This window comes from Centruroides sculpturatus, unplaced genomic scaffold (assembly GCF_000671375.1).
Source record: "Centruroides sculpturatus isolate CEXI.00-Female unplaced genomic scaffold, Cexi_2.0 scaffold788, whole genome shotgun sequence".
In the NCBI taxonomy this organism is placed as follows: domain Eukaryota; kingdom Metazoa; phylum Arthropoda; class Arachnida; order Scorpiones; family Buthidae; genus Centruroides; species Centruroides sculpturatus.
The window spans coordinates 287,262-312,713 of NW_019384922.1; the positions used below are offsets into that span (position 1 = coordinate 287,262).

The following is a 25,452-nucleotide window of genomic DNA, read 5'->3' on the forward strand; positions in this document are numbered from 1 at the left end:
AAAAACGCTCCTAGTGAGAATTAGATCGGTCACCGTTAGTGATAACAATTAGATGGGAAAGTTGACACATAGGTGTCAAGAATGCGCCGTTATTGTCAACAAAAGTATAAAAATATTAGACTTGGAATAGTAGAAATTAAATTAAAATAAATAAATAATAAGAAATGAACGAGTAAATAAATAAATACATTATAAGTATTTATGAATTAAAAAAAAAAATTATACGCGAGAATCGAACCCGAGAACTCAAGCTTATGAATCGGACTCGTTACCACTCTGCCACAGGATGCTCAAATAGAAGTACGTATAATTTATATATAAAGTGCTAAAAAACTTTAAGTTCGATTTTCTTGATTATATTTGAGTATTGCACTTTAGTATTTTACAGGTAGTACACTCACATGGTGTACTACCTCTAAACCAAAGATCATCAAAATCCGTTACCCCAAAGCCGTAGGCTCTCCTTGTAAGTAATTTCCTACTAGAGGTAGACATTAGGCATCATCATTACTTACAAGGGGAACTAGGGAGGTTGTCATCACTGATTTTGACGAAATTTTGTTGACATGTAGTATTTACTCATACTTAAACTCTACTAAAGCCATATATGATAGTAGTGCCATGATGCTGCAAGGTTTTTCCCACAAACCACGTGATTTACAATTTTAGAAGGTTAAACAGTCCCACACTAGATATTCCTTAGCTATGAATAGCAATCCATAGCTAAGGAATATCTAGTGTGGGAGAGTTGCATGATAACACTGTTGTGATGTTGTAATTATTCATATTCCCATATGAATAATGTTCTTTAATCCCCAAAACATTTTAGAAGGGAAGTTTGTGACCAAAGTGGCTCAAAGTTACTCTCTATCAGTTTTTTAGCTAGTTCTGTTGTACATTTGCTAACTACAACATTATCAGGTAGAAATATTCTGCAAGACAGAGGCAAAGCATTCTAGTAGTGGCTCTAATATATAATAGTTTTGATCCAGTTAACAGAATTTGTAAGGTTATTTACATAAACTATCATTACAAAGTATTCTATTCAGTGTGGGTTGGGGTTCTATTGGCAAAATATAGCCAAACTTCTTGAAAACTTGACAAATATGTATTTCATAACAAAGTGGGACCTAGGTATGAAATGGTTGGTGTTACAAAAACCAATTCCTTCTTACAATACAAAGTGGATGGTGGAAATAACATGCCTTTGACTTGGTTGACTAGATGTTTGCACTTGGCCACAGAATACTGAGTGCTGCAAACTGCTGATTTAAGAAGGAAATGTTCCTCATTCACAACAGATTGAGTGGAAGGATATAAGAATGCTCTGCATATCAGAGCTGTAATAGCCTAGTTTTTGTACCTGGAGGGTTAAAAAGCTATAGAAGGAATGATGTAAGAATTATCACCAAATTTATGATATACAGAACACAAGATGCTGTTGAGAGATCTATATATATGCAGATCAAAAAAGGAAATCTTTACATCTTTCTCCTCCTCTTTAGTAAATGAAATAGTTGGAAAAATAGCCAACAGTGGTTGAATAAAATCCAGAAATTCTATCAGAGCCTTCCCAAGGCATTAGAATATCAATGTATCTGAAGAGGATGTAACTATTCTCTTCAGGTATGTTGATATTCTTTTCATAACCGTCCTCTTCGGGTAGAAACATTTTGCCTGATGTCTAAGATGATGATGTGAATAATAGTTGACTGAGAAATTTCAATAACTTTAAATTCAATTTAAATATGAAGTTCAACATATACAGGGGTTGCTCTGGAAAATTTTAAAATATTGCCACAATTTTGCCAGTTTAAAATTTTTTTTCACCATTTCATATTGTTTATTGCCTCCAGTTTTACTTACTAATTAATTTTTATAGGATTGTACACCTGTAATCCTATAAATACGATGGGTGAGCATATCTTTCTGTCATTACTAATTAATGCAGGTGCTGGAAGCTGTATCAGTTTGGCATCTGGAAAGCAAAAGTAACATTTTAACCTGTCACTTACAAGGAGAGGGTCAGAAGTTCAGGTCTCTGATTGGAAGGAAATTTGGTGATCATGTAGCCTTAAACACAAATAGCTTCTCATCCAAATAATAGGACCCACTTTTCAAACATTTCCAAAAAAGTGGTCTCTGAAAATTTAGCATTTAGCTTATAAGAATTTGGAAGTTTCATGTCCATGAGTGGCGATAGCCAATAGTCATTGTAGGTTTGAACCTTCAGAATTTTAGTTTAGTTTTTTGTGTGACATTATTTTATTATTTTACCACATCGTTATTATTCCTCACATTTAAATCTTATAAAACAAGAAATTAAAAATTGTGACATCAATATACTGTATTTCAAAAAAACTGGGTACTTAATTATATAACACTCACCAAATAAACCATCACCAGTTCATAACAAAACAGAAAAATTCTTTCTACGAACGTTTTCATCTATATGTAATAGACATCCTCAGGTATTGACGATATCGAACTAACGGCTAGTAGAATAGAATGTTTTTGAAAGTTCCGTTTAACTACGTAATTCGAATATGTTGCGTTAAAATTGAAAATATGTAAAATATTTAAAACATATCCGAATAAATTGATTTCACGTAGATCATGACGTAATTTAAAATATCTTTGATGCGCGTTTCAATCATTCGGATCTAATTCAAATATGGCGCGCCATGGTGCGGAAAGCGTATCGGTTTCTTTGAAATTAATACTGACCCCTTTTTTAATTGCCTTATATATCTCCAGCGATTTGAGGTACTTGAGTTGTGCCTTATCCGATACTTTGTGTAGCAATTTAGCGTTTTGTAGATCAACATGAACGTCCTCATTATTCTCATATGTCGCTAGTGCCGTCGTGGTCAGCTTTTTTCTTATCGAGTATTCATGTTCTTTCATCCTCATGGCGAGACCTCTTGCGGTTGCTCCAATGTATGTTAAAGCATGGTTAACCCGGTGATCTTGAAGAGGAACCGCATAAACCCCTGGAGAGTTAGAATCTTCTATACGATTTTTACCATTTCTGATAAGAGAGAAGACTGTAGGAGAGCATCGATATGCTAGGTGTATTTTAGTAGTCCTTGCAATCTCTCTATATATATTAGAAAGTGTTTTGTTGTATGTGATAACCCTCATCTGTTCGTCTTGTGGCATATTCCTCTCCCTCCTATTTATGTATTGTTTTATGAGATGCTTGACCAAAGAGGACGGGTATCCATGTTGCATTGCAAGGGCCTTGATCCTCGACAATTCGTTTTCCTTTTCATTTTGCTCCGAACAATGTGTGTGTGCCCTTTTTACCAAAGCTCGAAAAGCAGAGACTTTGTAAGAGTAAGGGTCATGTGAACGGTTATGTATAAATAGAGATGTATATGACTCCTTACGGAACACACAAGTGGAAAGATGACCTTGCTCCATTTTGATGGCAATATCCAAAAAATGCACCGTTGTCTGACTCTCCTGTTCAACTTTCAACGACAGGCCATAGGGGTTACCGTTAAAATAGTTAAGTACCAAATCAATGTTAGGTACCTTGTTCCATACAATGAGTACGTCATCGATGTACCTGACATACAATGCTATGTCCTCTTGAAATTTGGGTAATATGGTATTCTCGTGTTTTCTGATCACTAATTCACAATGGAGCAAGGTCATCTTTCCACTTGTGTGTTCCATAAGGAGTCATATACATCTCTATTTATACATAACCGTTCACATGACCCTTACTCTTACAAAGTCTCTGCTTTTCGAGCTTTGGTAAAAAGGGCACACACACATTGTTCGGAGCAAAATGAAAAGGAAAACGAATTGTCGAGGATCAAGGCCCTTGCAATGCAACATGGATACCCGTCCTCTTTGGTCAAGCATCTCATAAAACAATACATAAATAGGAGGGAGAGGAATATGCCACAAGACGAACAGATGAGGGTTATCACATACAACAAAACACTTTCTAATATATATAGAGAGATTGCAAGGACTACTAAAATACACCTAGCATATCGATGCTCTCCTACAGTCTTCTCTCTTATCAGAAATGGTAAAAATCGTATAGAAGATTCTAACTCTCCAGGGGTTTATGCGGTTCCTCTTCAAGATCACCGGGTTAACCATGCTTTAACATACATTGGAGCAACCGCAAGAGGTCTCGCCATGAGGATGAAAGAACATGAATACTCGATAAGAAAAAAGCTGACCACGACGGCACTAGCGACATATGAGAATAATGAGGACGTTCATGTTGATCTACAAAACGCTAAATTGCTACACAAAGTATCGGATAAGGCACAACTCAAGTACCTCAAATCGCTGGAGATATATAAGGCAATTAAAAAAGGGGTCAGTATTAATTTCAAAGAAACCGATACGCTTTCCGCACCATGGCGCGCCATATTTGAATTAGATCCGAATGATTGAAACGCGCATCAAAGATATTTTAAATTACGTCATGATCTACGTGAAATCAATTTATTCGGATATGTTTTAAATATTTTACATATTTTCAATTTTAACGCAACATATTCGAATTACGTAGTTAAACGGAACTTTCAAAAACATTCTATTCTACTAGCCGTTAGTTCGATATCGTCAATATCTGAGGATGTCTATTACATATAGATGAAAACGTTCGTAGAAAGAATTTTTCTGTTTTGTTATGAACTGGTGATGGTTTATTTGGTGAGTGTTATATAATTGTGACATCATTTCTTGCTTATGGAAAACAAGCCTCTCTAGATTCTTAACGTTGTTAAATAAAATTTTCTTCATATGTATTTTCAGATATGATGGTATTGTGACATTTGAAGCATAACAAACAAGCACGTGAGGATATTGTCCGCAATATTAACAATTAAAAAAATAAAACACTGCGACTACGCTACTGTATTTTCATATCACTTGTCTTTTTTGTCCATGTGCAGTAATGTTTGTAGCTTATTTGCTTGTGAAGACATAGTATGTAAAATATGTGAAAATAAATATGAAACAATAAAAGTCTTATTTAACAATGTTAGAGTTAAATCTACATAGGCTTCTTTTCGCTAAACATGAAATGAAGTCACAGTTTTTAATCTCTTGTTTTATAATCTTTAAATATGAGGAATAATAATAATGGTGATAATGATATGGTAAAATAAGAAAGTTATACATTAAAAAAACTAAACTAAAACTAAAACTCTGAAGGTCCAAACATTGTCTATGTTTAGTACTTAGGGTCTTATTCACTCAGTTATTGCAGTGATTCAGTTATTCACTTACTATAGATCTGGAATGTGGAACTTCCAAAGACTTATAACCTAAACACTAAATTTTTAGAGGCCCAATTCTTTGAAGCAATTGAGAAATGGGTACTATTATTTGATAAAGGAGCTGTGCTTAAGACTATGTGCTCACCAAGTTTCATTCAAATCAGAGACCCAAATAACAATAGCAATCATTTTTGAACAATTTTTTAATGGATAAGTTCAAATAACACATTTGATCACAATGTTTAAACAGTATTTCACAGGTTCTATCATGTGAAAAATTTTGTTTAGTCTACTGAAAAAAGATCAAACTGGAAAAAAGTCATACAAAACAAGTAAAATGGCAAAACCATATTTGGGACAAGACTATGTCTCGGAGATGGAATCACTTTGATGCTCAAGGCAGGTCTCATTCTCATTCTCCTATCTTCTTTGATATTGCTGCTTTTGGGCGTGATGGTTCAAACTTCGCCGGCCACGACCACAAGATCGTCCACGATGCATCTTCGATGAAATTAACTTATTTAATTTCAAAATTTCTCTCTGTTGCATGTCAGCCTGGGTTGAATTTTTGTCAATGTGTAACGAAAAGTTACCGTTTTTGAAAAAAATAATTGTGGCTATTGTAACGTCCAAAATTATTTTATTTTGCACAAACAATATACAGTTTAACCTGATTATAATGTCATTGAATGTAATGACAACCCTAATATAACGTCAAATTTTTATCGGTCCCACGATTTTACTATACTAGATAATGTTAAAAAAAACCCACTTGTAATGGCATAAAATTGTTTTAATGTCATATTTGAAGCACTCCCAAATTTACAAAATTAGATTACAAATTTTATTTAACATAGAAGAAACTACATGTTCAGTCCTAAGGTCAGAGTTCACTTCTTAAAATGACAGTGGGTGGTACTCTCCCTACTCGATTTTGGTTGGGTGAGGTGGCTGTTTTGCCTGTTTGTAGAAGAGGGTCGCCATTTTGGATTTTATTTTGACTCAATTCTCGGTCCCCTGACTACCTACGAGTCTGGATTTTTTTTATGCGCAAATGATTTGGGCAGCTAATACTCTGTGCCAAATATCAACTCTCGACATGTACTATGTCATACCTCTATGCTGGTAAGAATATCGGGCAGTACGATTTTATAAACAAGACATAGTCTTGTTTATAAAATCGTTAAAAAGTTAAAATTTTAGTTAAAAAGTTCCCAAAATTTCTGTCAGTCAATATAAAATCCCCACTCTGGAAACACTGGACGGCATTGCACAAAACTTCCTTCAGTTCTCAGCATCATTTCTGACTTTTCTGCCCGAACTTGACACGTGACATCATAAAATTGATAGGCATATGTTGCACAGGACTCCCATTGTATGGAACTTGACATTATGCTGTTTTTCCCGAAGTGTGATTTGTGATTCAATTTATGCTAAATATTGAAACAAGCAGACTATAATAAAATTATTACTAAGTAACGATTATGGTACTATGACTCCTACATTTATATGTTAGTTAATTTTGTAATTATATTTTTGTAGAAGTTATACATAAATAATAGAAGTAATTAAGAGTTTGATATGATTTGGTTTTAATAGTAAATGCATTAGGTTCATAATTACTGAGCAGTGATTGTTTCTATATCTTCATCTCATTTAATGAGTGATCCAAAACATTGCACTGCTATTATTTCTGATTAGTTGGTAAACTTTAATAATGTGTTTTAGATAAAATTTTTAATAATACACCGATTTAAAATTGAAAGGTTTCATGCTAGCTAAGCCATGTAGAAAATAGGTCATATTTTATAGGTGATATAAAGCAGAAAAATGTAGGTGAACTGGAAATAGGGCAATTACTATAAGTGAAATATCTTGCAATTTAAATAATTATTCTGTTCTAATTTCTGAACTAAAATGACTCATTTTGTTTTCTTATATTGATAATTAAATATTTCTGTATAAGAATTGTGTTATAAAGTGTTTATAAAAAAAAACTCAAAAGTTTATCAAAGTATTGACTGTAATTGAGAAATAGTTAATTCATAATTACAAATTGTATATTTTATAATAAAATTTTTAATATGTAAAATAATGGTTAACAATATTCTTGCATTTAAAAGAATTTAACTTACACAATTTAAATCTAAAACCTATAAGTTAAATTGATCTATTTTCTCAAATTTTATATAATGTCTTTGGAGTCAGCAACACTAATCAGAGGATGGTCCAGGAAACTACTGTTATTAAGTATATTATTTTTTTCTTCTGAAATGGAAACTGCATAGCATCATTTTTAAGTTACTTAATAACAGAATTAAATGAATTAAGAACACATTGCAGTTGGATTTTCTCCTAAAAAGGTTAAATGCATCTATTTTATTCTTATGATTTATTTTAATAAATTTGTTATTTTTCTTGTGTTAAAGCCTATGACATTGAAGGACATGTTTGGAATATATATATTGTTGATAATTTAATATATGTTGTTTTTCTTTACATGTATTTAATAATTTTGATGAATAACAGAGGTCACAAACAGTTTCATGAATTATAAATGATATATAAAAAGTAATTTTTTCTATGCTTTTTGAATAAAAGGAAAATATTAATGCAGGGTATTATAGATTTATTTGTATAGTAAGTCCTTGATTTACATGGATTCATAGATATGTAGTTACAATACTTTGAACACAACTTATGATTGTATATCCATTGTATATCCAACTTATGAAAGTATATCCATAAAGCATCACTTTTAACATATATAATAGATGGCAAAAACTTTTATTTTCATAAGTAGGAGATATTTCGCTTTAATTATCCTTTGAAGTTAATATATAGTATATGTAAAAAATACAGTATATTTAAGTATACTTGTATGATTCAATTTGCATGTAGGTCTGAGCCTTTCAAATCAATTAAGTGTGCAAGTCAGAGGTCGCCAAACTTTTTTAACCGTCAACCCCCAACCACTTTCCAAAGCCTCACATTGACCCCCACCGTAAAGTTTTATTACAAGTGTGTGTGTATGAGCAAAAAAAAAAAAACATTGTGGTCTCTGTATAGCAAAAGAAAAAAAAAAAAAAAAGGTTGTGACCCTTTAGCCGCATCGACCCCTCAATCGACCCCCTAGCTGCATCGACCCCCCAATGATGTTGCATCAACCCCTGGGAGTCGATATTGACCACTTTGGTGACCCCTGGTCTAAGTCAAGAATATATACTGTGTACAATAGAGAATATTACTATTTTCAAATATTTTACATTTATCAGCTTTTAATAGTATGAGTGTCAAATTAAATCATTTAGGATATTACAAATATTTTAAAGAGATAATATTTAATACATTTATTTTCATTATCAAAAATTTGAACTTTATTTGGAATTCATCTAAAACCACTTTTCCAGACTTTGTTTTTATCATCATAGTATTTTTGGGTTTGCATAACCCATCTTCAGGGACATTAACAGTCAAAATAAAAAATTAACTTTCAAGCAAATACAACAGAATATAACAACATACAGTATCTTTTTAAGACACACACAAACACCAAAAAAATAAATAAATAAAAGTTTGGAGAAGAGTAGGATAGTTCTTTTTTTTTCTCAGCATATGGTATGTGTTAAATGGGTATGCTGTTACTTTATGATAGATTTATTTTACGGTATGATTTTTAATGAATAAGTGATTTTTTTTTTCTATTTTGAACTGTTAACTTCACTAAATATAGAGAATATAGACTGAGTGCTAAGGGCATGAGATTGCTTAAATTAAATACACTAAATACTTTTTTCTAAATAGTTTATGCTGAAATGGGTGTGTATTTCATATGCTGTATAATATGGTAAACTTTGGCTGTATTCAAATGTGACTATATTTTTGACTTAGTTTAAATATTTGAGGTTTGATGTTCAAAATTAATTTGAAGCATAAAAACACAATTTACAAAATTAGTAGCACAAAATTCACAATATCAGCAGCATGTTAAAGAATATAAGTGTGATACATCCGAACATAATTATGTCACTGCATTGGCCCAATACACATCAGAGTTTGAGGTGTCCCTCTATTGGAATGAAGCCAGGCTAGTGCATTTGATTTTTGACAGAAAAAATTTCAAATAACTGAGGTTATAGAAATATATAAAGCTAAACTAAATGGAAATTGCATCAACAATGATTACATCTCCTTAGCCCAGGCTTGACTATATTGGCAATACTGGCTATATATCCGTAATTCATAATCTAATTTATATTAAATTATATTTGCTGGTATAGTTTTGAAGATTTTGTTGGTGTTATTTACGAATTTATAACCAGCTGTGTGAAGATTTAGAGATAAGCTAATTTACCTCTTCCTACAATATTGTTAATAATTCTGTCTTTATTTTTCATGTTATATTTTGCACTATGTTATTTTTAATCTGTAAAATTACAAATGCTTTGTAAATCTGTTATGTAATTTTCGAAATGCATGAAAGAGCATCACATTTTATCGTATTATTTTTTATATTTAGTTTTATTTTAATATTAATTTTCTACTTTATTTTACAATTTTGAATTAATCCATGTTGGTTAATTTAGAATTTAAATTTTTTTTTAGAATCAAATCCATAATACTTGTAGAATGTTTCAAATGTTCAATCTTGTATGTTTTTATGATATAATATATTCCAGATTTACAGTGTTTGAACTGTAGAATGTTTCTTCGTTTTTCAAATGTTTGATAAATGGCATAGCTTTTTACTTGAAGAAGACTGGTAAATGAGGTTGGAAGTGTTTGTAATTCAGAATAAACATTGCTAGAATAAGTAAGAAAGGTGTTATTTTGTGCCTATCAGTGTTAATTGAAAAGTTCCAGTTTATTAATTAACTTTGTCAGCTGCATCAAGGAAAAATTATTAATCTTGCCAAATTAATATTTAATAAAATACTTATGTTTATTTATTTAAAACAAATCCTTTTGCAGTTGAAAAGACTCTTTGATATAACATAACCACAATTTTGTGTGAATAACTCACAGGTTATCTGAGATTAAAAGTTAGTTTGAAAGTTGGTATTTTATGCAATTATATGTGTTATCTGCTGGTTTTAAATTGTAATTACAAACATATCAAATAGCTTTTTTCTTTGTCTAAAGTCATTAAGAGCATCTTTAAAGAAATTGAGAAATTATTTATGCACAATAGACATTCATTTGTCAAGATATTTCAACAAAACTACAAAAGTTACGTGTAATCATGTACAGTAGCATAAATAGAACTGATATTAGAGAAGCTTGAATTAGAATGTGTATGTCAACATTTACCTTTGTATCACGTTGGGTATAGCTACTAGCATTGTAGACGAATGTGTGACCGCAGGGTCGGCACCTCTTTGGCGCCCTGTCAGGATGACACCACTGTGTCTTGTACCAGACACAGAAAAAGTTTATCGGCCGTTACTTTTGGTTACGCGAATGGCGAATGTGGACTTTTAGTTCCGGGATGGAGGCGTAAAGAGAGAATCAGAGGAATTACACTCTATATAATCTATACATATTGCCCGTTTATTGTTCGAATTAAGCTATATACAATCGGTTCAGTTAACATACCTATTTTCTTCCCGGTTACCCATATTCCTGAGAGAGAGAGCTCACATGTATTTTGCGCGAGGATAAATACCTTGTTATAAATTTTCTATTAGTCGTTTCGTTCTCGAGTCTCTAGACTTCACAAAGTTCTTTCGAACGTTGATATGCTTTTTCCCAGTTGCACAAAGTTCTTTCGAACGTTGTTAGTCGGTTTAGGCGTAGTCCTTCCGAACAGCGGCGATTGATTAGTTCCGGGTAGCAGCTAATCCATTCACATAAAATTCACAGTGCACCAAGCTCCAGAGACTGACTCTTACGCATCGACCCCTCCTTTTTATAAAGGGGGTCTCGTTGGGTTTTTTCCACTGCCTTATTAGGACTGTTTTTTCACCACTGACCAATAGTCTTTTCGAGATTTCGGGTGACATATCCGACGTATACTTGACAAGGAACTAAGTTCGTGGGAAAAGATTTTTATGTTCTTTTTTTATATCGTTGTTTTATTTCTTTAAACTTTTCCTCCCTCAACAAAAAATTTATTTATCAATTTATTCCCTAAATTCGACTCTCACAAATGGTAAACTTTAAGATATAATATATACATGTGTATAACTACAAAATACAGCTTTTTGTATGGCTAATCTTGGTCAAGGCATAGCTACAGAAAAAGCTGTTGAATCTATTGTATGTCAATGGAATTCTATAAACTTCCTAAGCATGTCAGGTATCAGGAGTTTATAATATCCTCAGAAATGGAAAGGACAACTGTAAAGTTCTATGTTATTTTTCCGACTTTTCCAACGATTATCGACATGACTGTGTGCTGGAAACAACAGTTACCTAACGGGTACTTTACGCGGATTCGCATTAATGTGCCAGGCCTGGACTTTAAGTGTGCACCGAATTAAATAATGACAAAGTTAGTCAAAAACAATCCAATATTTAATAAAATGTCTAGTAATAACTATATACAAAATTTAATAAAAATCAAATAACAATTTATTCAACGTAAATCAATAAGAATCAACCCGAAAAAACTCAAATCAATCTATTTTCTAACTTAACTGTTCCCTTTGGAATTTGACAAAAAAATTCAAAGACTTAACTTACGTACAATAATTCTTATGAATTAAAGGTCCTAATCGTCACCTCAATATACTAGGAACCTTTTTCTCAACTCTCAAGACTTTCTCTAATCTTCGATCCACAAATCGAATAACTTCAAAATTGCCTTGGAACTACTTTATCCTATCGGACACCTCTCTCTTGTTTGCTGATACGAAGCTCACCATGCTCGTTGCTAACAGAAGCTCACCTCGATCATCTTCACTTGAGGTTCACTCTTTATACTGTGAGGTGATGTCACAATTCTGAGTGAGATTACTTCCCTCATTTACATACTTATTGCTAACAATAAACTTTTCCTGTTTGCCTGGCAGCCTATTTTCCGACGATACTCGCAAACCTTTTACATTATTTTTTTGACAATTTTCGGGATGTTTTATTCTTTAGGGTTTAGCAAGTTCCTAAGTTGTGCTTGTGGGTCTCCCCCTTTTCTCGGTGCAGACTTACTTTTTTCCGCTCAGGAGCGCAAGTGTGCGCGAGTTTGATCTACGGCACTTTTCTCTTGTCGGTGAGTTGGTTTCTCTTCTATTTTTAAGTTTCTGAGGAGAGTGGTGAGGAAACCTTTGTCCTAACAAACATAAGCCCCAAACAAAAATAGAATAAAAACAAAAATAAAAGTAACTAAAAATAATGTTCGGACTTGGTTCCTTACACAACATCGACATGCTTAGGGTACCAGGAGTTTATAGGATTCTGTTGGCATACAACAGATTTGAGTGTGATCTTGAGTACATTAGTGCCACCGTGCGGTTACTCAAAACAAGGCTTGCGGAACACAGATATGATATTGATAAAAGAAAATGCAACACCGTCCTAGCCAGATACACCACAGACAATGACGTTCAAGCCTAGCTGGACAAAGCTTCCATTATACAACGATATAAACATGATGACCTTATCAGGATGATAGAAGTTCTCAAGATATTTAAATCTAAAAAGAAAAGCTTTTGCATCAATTTCAAGGATGAAAAATGATTAACTTATGCATGGCAATCTTTATACCAGCAATGACAGTTGATATAATTGTAAAAGCTTTACTGTCCTTAATTCTAATGTTATTGTTAATTGTCTACTTAGACTTTACTTATTAATAGGACTTAATACTGGTGTTTAAAGATTGGCACAGCAATGAGAGTTAGTTCAGGAAAGAACAAAATTTCTTTATTATATCACCTGTAGTAATAGTTTCTGAAATACTGGTGTTTAAAGATTGACACAGCAATGAGAGTTAGTTCAGGAAAGAACAAAATTTCTTTATTATATCACCTGTAGTAATAATTTCTGTTTAATTTCTGTATAAGTTCTTTCTGTTTAATTTCTGTATAGTAATTTCTGCTAAGCAGAAATTACTACTACAGGTGATATAATAAAGGAATTTTGTTCTTTCCTGAACTAACTCTCATTGCTGTGCCAATCTTTAAACACCAGTATTAAGTCCTATTAATAAGTAAAGTCCAAGTAGACAATTAACAATAACAGTTGATATAAATTAAAAAAATTTTTGTAAATTCTCATTTATTCTTATATTTTAGTTTTTTACAGAATTTGTTACTTGTATCACATTGTGTACACTAGTGTATTATTTATGTATTTGAGCATTTTCAAATAATTTTAAAATGTTCCTTTCCTTGCATTCAATTTTGGAACACATTAACTTGAAGAAGATCTTCTATGCAGATCAAAAACATTTGTATTTTATCTGCATTAAACTATACTAGAATTTCTTTTATAAGGTTCATTGGTTTGTTTTTTCTGACATACTTTATCCAGTCTTACAGTGTTTGAACTAAATAAATAACTACTGTCATTGAGTAAGTAGATGGACAAATAATCACTGTGAATGTTTTATGTACTGATATTAATAGATATTATTAATATAGATTCCATATAAAGTTTTTAATATTGGAATTAATATTGGAATAATTATTAAATCCGGAGTCTAGTCTTGCCATTAACCCCACAGCAATGGAAACCTAGGCTAGCTGGATGTTGGGTGATGGCCAAAATCAGTAGAAGTATTTACAGCATATTATATATACATGCTAGTCCAGAAACAAATCAAACTTCAAAATTTAATGATTAATGAAGGTGTATTGCCATTTCACCATTGTAGTGCAAAAAGTTGAAATAAGTGAAACCATTGTAAAGTGAAGATCTTCTATATTATCATTATACAAATAAGTATAGAAAAATACTTATTTTTTTTTTATATTAATTGCTATATAACAATACAGCAGTTAATATATATTTAATATAAAATAATATAATATAATAATATTTATTAAATAAATATAATTTTATATAACAATATATTAAATTATGATATATACATTATGAAATTTTGAATTTAGGTGTGTTTTGCAAATACAGTTCCAGTTTATGGTGAGGTTGTATTTAGTTTATACATAATGAAATTTTTGTATCATATTAGCACATTTTTTCTAAATCAGTTTGTGGTTGATGAAAATATATGTTTATTATTTTATAAAAATGTACTTTTTATATAATATAAACATATATATTATATTATATATTTTTTAAAATTTATTTGTTATATAATAAAGACAGAATGGCATGTCTAATCTGTATTCCTATTTTTCAATTTCTACATTTTAATTCAAATAGAATATATTAGATTCAAATTTTGTACTTCTGTATTTTGTTTTCAATGATATAATTTTTATACTGAAAAGATTTAATCATTTTTTTATACTTTGTACTAAATTGTTATTAAAATACTTTAAAGATAGCTAAAATGTTACTAAATATTAGCCAATGTTTAATGAAATTTTCCAATTAAAAACAATAAAATTTGAATTATTCAAAGAATAATTTTTGTTTTTTATGTAAATGGTTTTGAACTTTAAATTTTTTTTCTTAAAAATAAGTATAATTGTTTGTATGTAAATTTTAATTTATTTCATTTTCTGTTTAAATGTACAAAGTAAATATTATGCATTTGTAATTAAAATTATTTTGTATATTTGTCAAATAGTTTTAAAAAGGATATTGTTTTAGTTTTATATATATAAAAAAAAACCACATAATTTTGTTACAATATAATAAATAAGATTGGCCTGATAATCTTGTAAATATTAATCATACAATTAAAAAAATACAGTATTTGAAATAATTTTAAGAGTAAACATTTTCAAACAAACATATTTCTAATTATATTGAACTGTTAAAAACCTAAACACACTGGTATCCAAAATTAAGTGAACAAACACAAAATTTAGAATTTGTTACTAAATACTTTAATAAAATTTATGAACTTTGGTACACAAATAGTTTTCAATGATTAATCAATCTAGCCCTATGGAATACAAAATGACAAAGAAAAATATGAAATTGCATATTATAGTGAATATAAACAAACATGAGGTAGTTGATCTCCAGAAAATAAGGGTTCAGTAGGGAGTATGATCACCTCTAACTGCTATATAACTCTCTCACAACAAGCTTTATGTTGAATTCCAGGTTGTGGAGATCATCTTGTGGCAATAAATCTCATTTCTCAAAAAGAGTGATCAATTTAGAGGAGTAAATTTCTAAAAAACCCAGGACAAAATATGTTTTAAAATTTAGGGAAAGGTTCTGGAGGCAATAATGAAGTCCAATGCATCTTCTTAGGGCATCCCAAACATGCTCTATTGGATTCAAGTCAGGAGATCTGGCTGACCAATCTATTCTTTGAATATCCTCACTCTTGAGAAAATTATTAACCAGCCCTGTTCATGAGCATTATTGACCATAAAAATAAATTGGGGACCAATTACATCCCTGAAAAATCTTACATAGTGCTTAAGGCTATATTTGAGCAGTTGGGGTGACTCCCTCAAACACAGAGATGTGTACAACTATTCAAAATGATGCCTGTCCAGACCATGAGATTTTCTCCCCAAAATCATCTCTCTCACATTAGTTGGGTGGAAATGGGTTCTAGATTCTCTCCAGTTGAAGAATTGTTGAGAATCAGTGTCTGGACTGAATCTCAACTTTTCACTGAAGAGAAAATACATGGGTTCAAGACTGATGTTGGCGACACCAATTCAAGTGGGCGTTCCTGTAATAAAGTATAAGAGGATACATACCACTGGTCATCTTGCATAAAATCATTATCCTAAATAAATAGTTGGCCTTGAAGCAGCTGTTCCAGAGGTAGCTGAGAGTTTATTGGAGAGCTAGGTAGCTGTCATCTCTCTATATTGTTTAATAGTTGCAACTAGATGGTCATCTTTCTGGGTTGCGATAGATCTTTTTTAGCCCTATCCTGGTTTTCTGGTGATGGTGTCAGTTTCTTGGAATTGCTTTCAGGGCTGACAGAACATATTTCTGCTAATATTAAGCCATTTTGCAACTTTATCCTTTGGCTCTCCATGAGAAATCATTTAATAAACAATTATGTGAAGCCATTATGTCAGAATTTATTCAAATTTTAAAATAACAGATGTATGATGTGTCAACAGCAAGTGCTTATCAAAAATGATTAAAAATTTGCATGTATCCAGGCCAGGTGTGTAATATCAAATGGTTGTGATAGATGAATTTACATATATGTGCTAATTTGGTCTTTTTAGCTAAAATAATTTTAGAGTTCTATTAAAAAAAAAGCATTTGTTTACTTAATTTTGGACACCAGTATAATTTGAATTTGAAAAATTTATAATGTCTTTTAAACTAGTTTTTTTTTCTTTATTTGAGAATGCTTTTAATCAAACTTAATGTAACTTAAACACAACTTATAACTTATTACAAGAACTTAACAAATTCTTGTAATGTAATAAATTTAATAAATATAGATTTGAAATTGTGTAACTGTATTTCCAACATTTGTTGTAGAAAAGGCTATGCACAACCTTTAATTAGAGCATCTTAAATTTAATCATATATAGTAACAAGCTGTGGAAATTTAATCTATTAAAATAATATTTTTAATGATTAATTATTGCAAGTATTAATTATTTTATGTTTTTAAATATTGAATTGAAAGAAAAAAATTCTTTTTTTCTTTTTACATATCCAAAAGATGTTAAAAGAGTTAATAAGGATTTTTTAATCCCTTAAATCTTTACAACTATTGCAGTTTTTATTACATAATATTAATGCTATTTAATATATATTGCCAGTGTCACTTAAATATTGTATGCTTACTTTAAATGAATATTCATATTTATTGCAATATTTGTTATTTATTTTTTATTTAGATTTTGCCGGGAACAAGTCCCCTATAAACCACCTGAAGATACAGAGAATCAAATAAAAATTATAAGTCAAGATATTTTTGGGAAAGTAGATATTGAATGGAAAGATATTTCACTTGAAGATTCGTATTTAAAATATAAAGTATGTATAAAATACTAATAAGTTGATTAAGTAAGGAAACATAATGATTTTGTCTGATTTTAGTAGTATTTTTTGCTATTAAATAAGGGTTAAGAGATGACAACATTTTCTTCTCTTATGATAAATTAGATTAATTAGGGAACATTCATAAACCACATAGCCTCCCCCCATCTTGCTGGACCTCCAAACACGGGCACTGTGACCCTCACAGTGCCCATGGGGGAGCAAGGGGTGCACTTACAGCTTCTAATTCAAACAAAAAAATGTGGTAAACAGAGAAAAAAGAGTAGAATATACTAAAAACTTTATTTTATTCAAAAGTACACGAAACAATCTTTCTCAGCTTGCAGTTTTGTTAATGTAGTGTAACTAATACAATATTAATTAATTTCAATCATTTTATTCAATTAATTGTTCTATTGTATACCAATGCATATCCCTTGCCAGTGCCACTTAAATCAATAAATCTTGCTGATGCCATTGTCTCCAAACATTTTTATTTATTTATTTTTTAAATGTCAGATAGAAGAGTGAAAGCTTTTTTGCAGCCTTCCCTGACAAACAGAAACAGACAATAAAACAGATTAGTTACAAATAACAATTAGGTCAGTTTGAAGTTCAGTGGCTAACAGTTTTTTTTTTCCTATTTAAATGTTGTCGATTCTTTTAACTTAGAATTTACATTATATTGCTTTAATTGTTCACAACATAATGTATAAAATAATCAAATGTACAAAGTGTTTCGGAATTGTTTGGCTAAATTTCACAGGCTTTATAGAGGAGGAAAATGTGTATAAAAAGTCAAGGGCATGGTCATATTTAGACATTTATCATTGAGGAGGTATGGAGGCTGATTTTGCCAATTGATATGTATGGCTGATACTGATAGTTCATTACTAGTACCAGTTAAAACCCTTCATTGCTTCCATCAACAGATAAGTTTGCTTGTATGTTGTCTCACAGAAGCCACTGTTTTTTCTAAAATTGTAAAAAAATGGGCATTGAATCAAAAACTATGATTATATCTTCAATTTCTGCATTTTGTCTACTATCTAACAATATAAAATACTTGTGGATTGAAAGAAATGAGTTTTTTATGTTTATATTTTTGTAATTTGATCCAAACAATTACATATCAAAGTTCAATTTGCTATAAATTATCACAAATTATATAGATTAACAGTTTGTGTTAAATTTCACAGGAAGGTGTTATCTTTCAAGATCAGGCTGGTAAAAGCTTTGTTTATTCTCCTGTGAAAATAATAGACCTGGTCCATCTCCCACTGAAAAAGGTCAATAAACTGCTAATTGTTTTATTATTCTGTTTACAAGAACTCCTTTCTCAATTAGAAGTGGGTCAAATGACAAAGTGATTGTTTTACTATACTCAGGAGAATATTTACTTTTAACATTTGACAACTAGTATTGCCAGGAGTGAATTCTGTAGTTTAATTTTTTTGTGAGATAGTCAGACAGTTTCAAAAATCAGATACCTAACTTTGAAAATACACATCACTTGAAATATTACAGAAAACATCAAAATTTGTGGCTGATTGTTTAAAGAGGAATGTTTTCTATATGAGAAATGAACTAATTAAAAAAATAAAGTGTGGACCATCAAAAATTTTGCAATTTACAGCATGTTGTCAAATGTGCAAACTAAAAGCTTAATAACTTAAAAAAAAATATATTAATAAATTTTCTGAATAAAGGTATGGGTCAAAATTACTGAATGTTATTTCTATGTAATAAACAAAAATTTTAATTGTTGCAAAATTAGAAGTATTACATTTTTTATCATGCTCTGATCATGAGAAAGCTATGTGACAACATCAAAGTACAAAAATCACATTGTCAAAAATAAATGCAATGATCCATTTGAAATGAATTGGAATTAATTCAGACATTTTGGAAGAGAAAATAATATAAAGGTATAGTAAATTGTAAAGCTATAATTATTCTACATTCTTAGTTTATTGAATCATGATCATTATATGTGACAATTGAAAGTACAGTGTCCTCACATTATGACAGAATTAACTGCATGGGGTTAATGAAATATTTTTTTTCTTAAAATTTTGGTGCACACTGGAAAATATATGTATCACATTTTCTTAGACTTGAAGAGTCAGGAAGGTATTGATTTTTTCAAAATTTTACTGAAATCAACTTTGTCCTATCTCCAAGCCAACCTCCTTAACCCTCCTCATGCCCTTCCTCGCCCTTAATCTCCTCATTCCTCATGTCCCTTCTTAATACTCCTTATTTCTTAATTCAGAATTATTATGTATTATTATGGTTTTAAATTTCAAATGACTTTTCTGACTATTCAACATAAGTTGCCAGCATTCGAAGGGCAAAATGCTCCTCAATCCCTGGTAGCTTTGCCCCCTTGAGGGCACTTTTTTTATTTGAAGGTTAATTAGTGCATCTTATAGGTAGCACCCAGGGGCGTGCCGTGACATTTGATGATAGGGAAGCTGTGTTTCTGTAAGAAGCCAACATCCAGGGGCAATCAGTCAATTGCATGTCAGTGATGGTCTAGGGTCCATTTGTATCGTTTATTCGATAAGCCAGTAAAAACCGTAGACTTCTCTAAATGCATTTTTAATATCACAATTACATTCTGAATTGCTAGCCACAATATAAGGGCTACAATAATAGGGATAAAATAATGAAAACTTAAGGAATACAAGGGATAAAATAATGAAAACTTAAGGAATACAAGGGATAAAATAATGAAAACTTACTTGGTGAAATAAAATATGTGGTGGATGTACTGGTACATACAAAATATTCTTCAATTATATAATATACTTTTAAAGAAAATTATAATTAAATATAGCTTTGCAAAGAAACGTACATAAAAATATAAAATATTCTTTACTTTTTAAATCTTAAAACAATGCGCTTAGTCAAATAGCTCCCTACGAGTGGCTAATGGATGGAATCGAGGACAGTTGCAGAGCGTGCATACACGCGGACTGCCAAATCCCCAGCGTACTGAGACCGGTCAATGTCAAATATCTCTTTTGTCGCAACATTAGTATATCTGAAAGGACGCGACAGGACTGTTGTAGATTTTAAGCATTTCTCACCATAGCTGTTAAAATCTAAATATGTTAAACTTAATAGTCATTTGTTTTTTAACTAATTCGTTTTAAGACCAGGTGTTGTCCACGGAAATTTCCGAAATTTACAACTTTTCGGTCACTCTCATTGAACTGGAAAAATTTCTGTCTTTATTACATCTAATACAGCATTTCGAAGAAATCGGTCCCCACTGTACTCGGCTATAGATTGGTTCGGTTAAGCTTTTGTTTAACTAATATTCTGGCTCTTTCGTCAGGGTTTTGTTTATGTCCCCAATTCCCTAATCACTTAATTATTTAACTACTACTTAAGTAGAAATAAGTCGAAACTGGTTACTTTGTACTCGAATATTTGTAGTCTTGGGAAAAAAAGTGGAAAGACAAATTTTTATGACAAACGGATACATAAAATCGTAAATTTAAGGAAAATAAATTCTAGAGCTTTTTCTGTACCTCGTGCATCTCTCTCATTCATTAAATTTAGTCGTAAATGATGCTGTCAAAGTAACAGTTAATTTTTTAACATTATACAAAAATTGTACACGTTTTTTCTACATCCTCTTAAAGATGGGACATATGAAATCGTAATATCACTGGTTTAACATTGAAATCCGTAGTATAAAATCAGAGAGCGGAATAAAAATATCAAATATTTTAATGGATTTTTTTAAACTCCTGTCAACTATACAGAACTATCGTAAAAACATACCAGTAAATTCTTATCGATTGGGTTAAGTTATAAATCTACTCGTTATTCATGTAATCGGCCAGATATCTAGCAGATGGGTGGCTAACAGTCCAGAACCGGTCCCGGATAGAATTGGAAGCGTTATATGTGTAGCATCAACCCAAGGTCGTGGGCTTCCACCAGCTAAACCGGGTGAGATTGGTGCTTTGCAAAGTGCATGCGCAAATCTGGCTTTTTGGAATCTGACAATACAGAGATTCCACTCCACCACTAATATTCAAATATACAATAGCAATCTTATTTTTTTTTTTCACGTGTAGTATAGAAATTTGTAATAAGATACATAATGCGGTTATAATAAAATATTGTGCGATTGTTTTCATATAATTAAAATTAATATGTATTTATTTTTATAAAAACAAGGGAAGCGGCGTGCCACTGGCAGCACAACCACCTTTAAGATGCAGTAAAAGTTTATTTTTCTAATGTTTATAGTCTTCTTAATTGACCTTCTTTAAGAAAGAATCAATTTACATTTAAAAAGAACAAAAGCCATAACATATTTGTAGAATACATTATGAGTATATTATGTTGTGGTTAATACTAGCACAATTACCAAAGAGCTTAGTTAGCAAGTTATTAATTAAGCTTCAAAGTGTAGTGATGTTTCCGTATCTTAAATTTAACTAAGTAATGTGTCAGTAATTGAATTTGTTTACTAATCACAATTTCTTTAGTTAAAAAATGAGCTGTTTAATAATTCCTTTTAATTGAACTTAATTTAATTAATACAGCCAAGAAAACTTTTGCAGCTGTAATCAATGACTTAAACAGACTTAATGACTTAAAGAAACAAGGACATTTTTACTAGTCACCATTGATAGAAGAAGAGCAACATGAAATCAGATATGAAGAGCAAGTTATTTCTAGAATTGATGAGGATCATAGTACAAGATAAATATCTGGAACAATAGGTGCCACTCATTTGAGTGTAGGCACTTGCATCATGCAATTTTCTTCCACAAGTACAATTTTGTCTGTGATGTCTGCAAAGGTATATTAATCCTTTCTTTCTTAGGAATGTGTTTTTTACAGATGAATTGATATTCACTCTAAATGCAATTGTGAATTTTCACAACAATAATGTATGGGCTCCAGAAAAATCCTCATACTATTGTCTAGTATTGATATCAGCAACAGTTTAGTTTGAAAATTTGGACTGAAATAATTGGTTGGCTGATTTTTCTGCCTTTAAACTCACAGGCTAAAGTTATAGACATTTTTTGGATAGAAGTAGGTATTATGTTAGAGGATGTTTCACTGAATATTTGACATCAGATGTTCTTGCATGATGGTAGTCCAGCACATCTTGATAATGAGTATTTGAACAGATAGAATGAAAGAGGAGGATCAGTAACTTGGCCTGGGCACTTTCCTGATTTAAATCCTTTAGATGTTTTTGTGACTGGAGGGTTGGCACCTCCTCGATGCCTTGTCAGGATAGACACCACTAGATCTTGCTTGACCTGGAAGCTGAGACGACGATTTGGAAATAGGTCACGTGAGCAGTTGCGTTACTGAGCGATCTGGTTCGGGATGGAGTGAGAGAGAGATAGCGCACTGGAAGTGATTCACACAGAGACTAAATTAACATAACAACTGTTTAATTGGTAATGATAGGCAATACATGTCTTACAATATGTGGATAGTTTCGATAGTAGGATTTAAATGAGCGTTCTGTGGTTCTTGAGAGAGAGAGAGTTTACAATTGTTCGCATGGCGATAAATACCTGGAGTTTGGTTGATTCACTAGTAGGTCTTGAAGTTCTTGACAACAGAGTTAGTCCAGTTAGGCAATTACATATTCTGGTTCGATGACGACGTTAATCCAAATAATAGGCACTTAATAAGTCCAGTGGATAACAAAGTTAATCCAGTGGATTTCCTGGACATAAATATTAGAGTGGAGGGATCAGGCGTCCACACATCTGTTCATCTGAAGAAAAACTCAGGAGAGTTTGAAAACATTAGTGGTGAACTTTCTCTTCTGTTTTTTTTATTGCACACCAGTCATTGGTTCCTAGGGTGCATTTACTACACTCCAGTGTTGTGTGTTTAATTATTATTTATTGTGACATTATCACAATGCTGGGTTGCAATTTTTAATCATATTTTTAATTTATTTAATTTAAAATATATTCTCTCCACCTCAAATTAGTAGTGGCTTGCCCCTGTACATCATACTTTTCTTTTAACAATAGAGTCATGTTGGTCATCTATCTAACACCTTTCAGGGGAAAATTTTTGAATTGAAATAACATGATTTTCCAGTTTGCACCAGAAGTTCATATATGGTTAATCAGGGCTTTCTGCCCCTAAGGTTTCCATATCTGGTCTCATTTTTCATCTATCTAACTCCATTCTCAAAATTAAGGAAAGACAGACAGATGAATGACAGTGGAAATTTATAGGTCTACAGTTTTTTCAAATCGCAACCTAACAATTAATCCAAGCACAATATAGGTACAATATAAATTGGAAAATTGGAATGCATTTAGGTCAGTTAAAATAATTCATTCCCTGGAATGATATAATTTTTACTATATTTCTCTCATGTATATATGCATATATATATGAGAGAAACTGTTATTTTGAATCTCTTTTCTTAAATACAAAAATTGTTTGTTTTGTTAGATTTCATAACAAAAAATAATTTTAATACTGCACAGTTTCATTGGAAAATTTTGTTATTAATTGCATATTGTTGAAATTATTAAGAAACAAAATTCTGACCCAAATTATCTCGTTTATGTCTTCATCAGTATTTTCACATACCTGATAGCAAAAGCAAGAGCTAAAAGCAATTAAACAGGTTTAATAAGTACTTAAAATGCTGATTAAAAGTAATTGTAGGCTACAAGACTTCCTCCAGTTTTTTATTGCTTTCTGTGAATATATAAATGAATAATTTATTAAATAATTATAAATATCTGGTATTTTATCTTAGGTCACATAACAGATACAGTTCTTCATACATATCCTGGAAAACAGTGTGAACAATCATTTAAATTGAAGATGTTTTTGAATGTTTTGCAGTTACAAATAATCCATTAGATGGCATTTGTCTCTGATTGTTTCTTTTGTTATTCAGTTATTTTATTTTAAATTGTATGGTATAATGCTGTCATGATGGGAGTCTCCATGACAGTGGGGAGGATAACATTTTTGGTCATGTTGGCATTTCATAATAAGAACAGAGGAGGTGTTCAATGATGAGAAACATTGTCATTTGATCTAAAGAGTATAATACAGTTTTATTGAATTATAAAGATGTAATAAGTTTTTCATTTATCATACTCAACAGTAGATTTGAAGTTTTTTTTAATATTTTTTATTTTTATGTAATAATTTATTTGTATAATTGCACATTGTAAATGAAGATGAAATCTGATTCAACTTTTGGCACTTTTAAGAAGAAAATGTGCTCACCACTAATATACTTATATTTGTGAATTGGCTTTGTTTTCACCCTTACATCCAGGAGCCATATTCTGGTCACTGTCTCTGGTCTCTCGTCTCTCAGAAGCCGGTCGCTAATTGGCTAATCCAAATGATTAGCCAATCAGCAACCGGTTTGTGAGAGACAAGAGACCAGAGACAGTGACTAGAATATGGCCCCAGGTATCTTAAGTTTTGATGTCATCATTAAATCTAGCCGTAGAAATCCCTAAAACCAGGAAGATGGTGTAAAAAAAAAACTTTTTGAAATAAAAAATTCAGTTGTTAACTCTATCAACTCCAGACTCACAACAACAATCAATAACAAACATGCGGATCAATGCAATGCAGAAAATCATTTTCAATGATGTTGAAAGTAATAACTTAGAATAGCAGCTGCAGTGTTAAACATAATCTGTAATTTGGTCATGCTTATTAATACTGCCTAACAGATTCATTTGAACAAATTTGTAATTAGTAAATAGTATTATGAATAAGAGGAAGAAATTATTTCCTCTTGTATTTGATGTTTTTGGTATCACTATCTATATCAGGAGCATTCAATGTAATAATAATTAAAATAAAATAACTTACTGGAATTTAATTAAAATAATCAAACCACCTTACTATTTCCAGCAACGTATTTAATAAATTTAAAAACGTTTTCGACTATATTTAATAGTCTTCATCAGTTAAGAACTTTAAAACGGAAAACGAACGTAAAATAGAATGTAAGCTATACAACGGTTTAAAAAATTACAATTAATTACGTAAAACATAAATAAAATAAAATATTAAGAAATTAATCGTGGTAACGAATGAAATTAAATTAAAATAATTAAAAATAAAAATTAATCGTCATGGTAAAAAGATT

The 25,452-nt window shown here is 31.1% G+C and overlaps 1 protein-coding gene across 1 annotated transcript in view; it reads left to right on the forward strand.

The window, feature by feature from the left end:
• The window catches only part of LOC111631870, a 68,203-nt gene that overhangs the window by 28,754 nt on the left and 13,997 nt on the right, over positions 1–25,452 (forward strand). Inside the window, exon 3 of the mRNA XM_023376207.1 lies at positions 17,162–17,300. Within this exon, the coding sequence (XP_023231975.1) occupies positions 17,162–17,300 (139 nt within the window). The remainder of the gene's footprint in view (positions 1–17,161; positions 17,301–25,452) is intronic.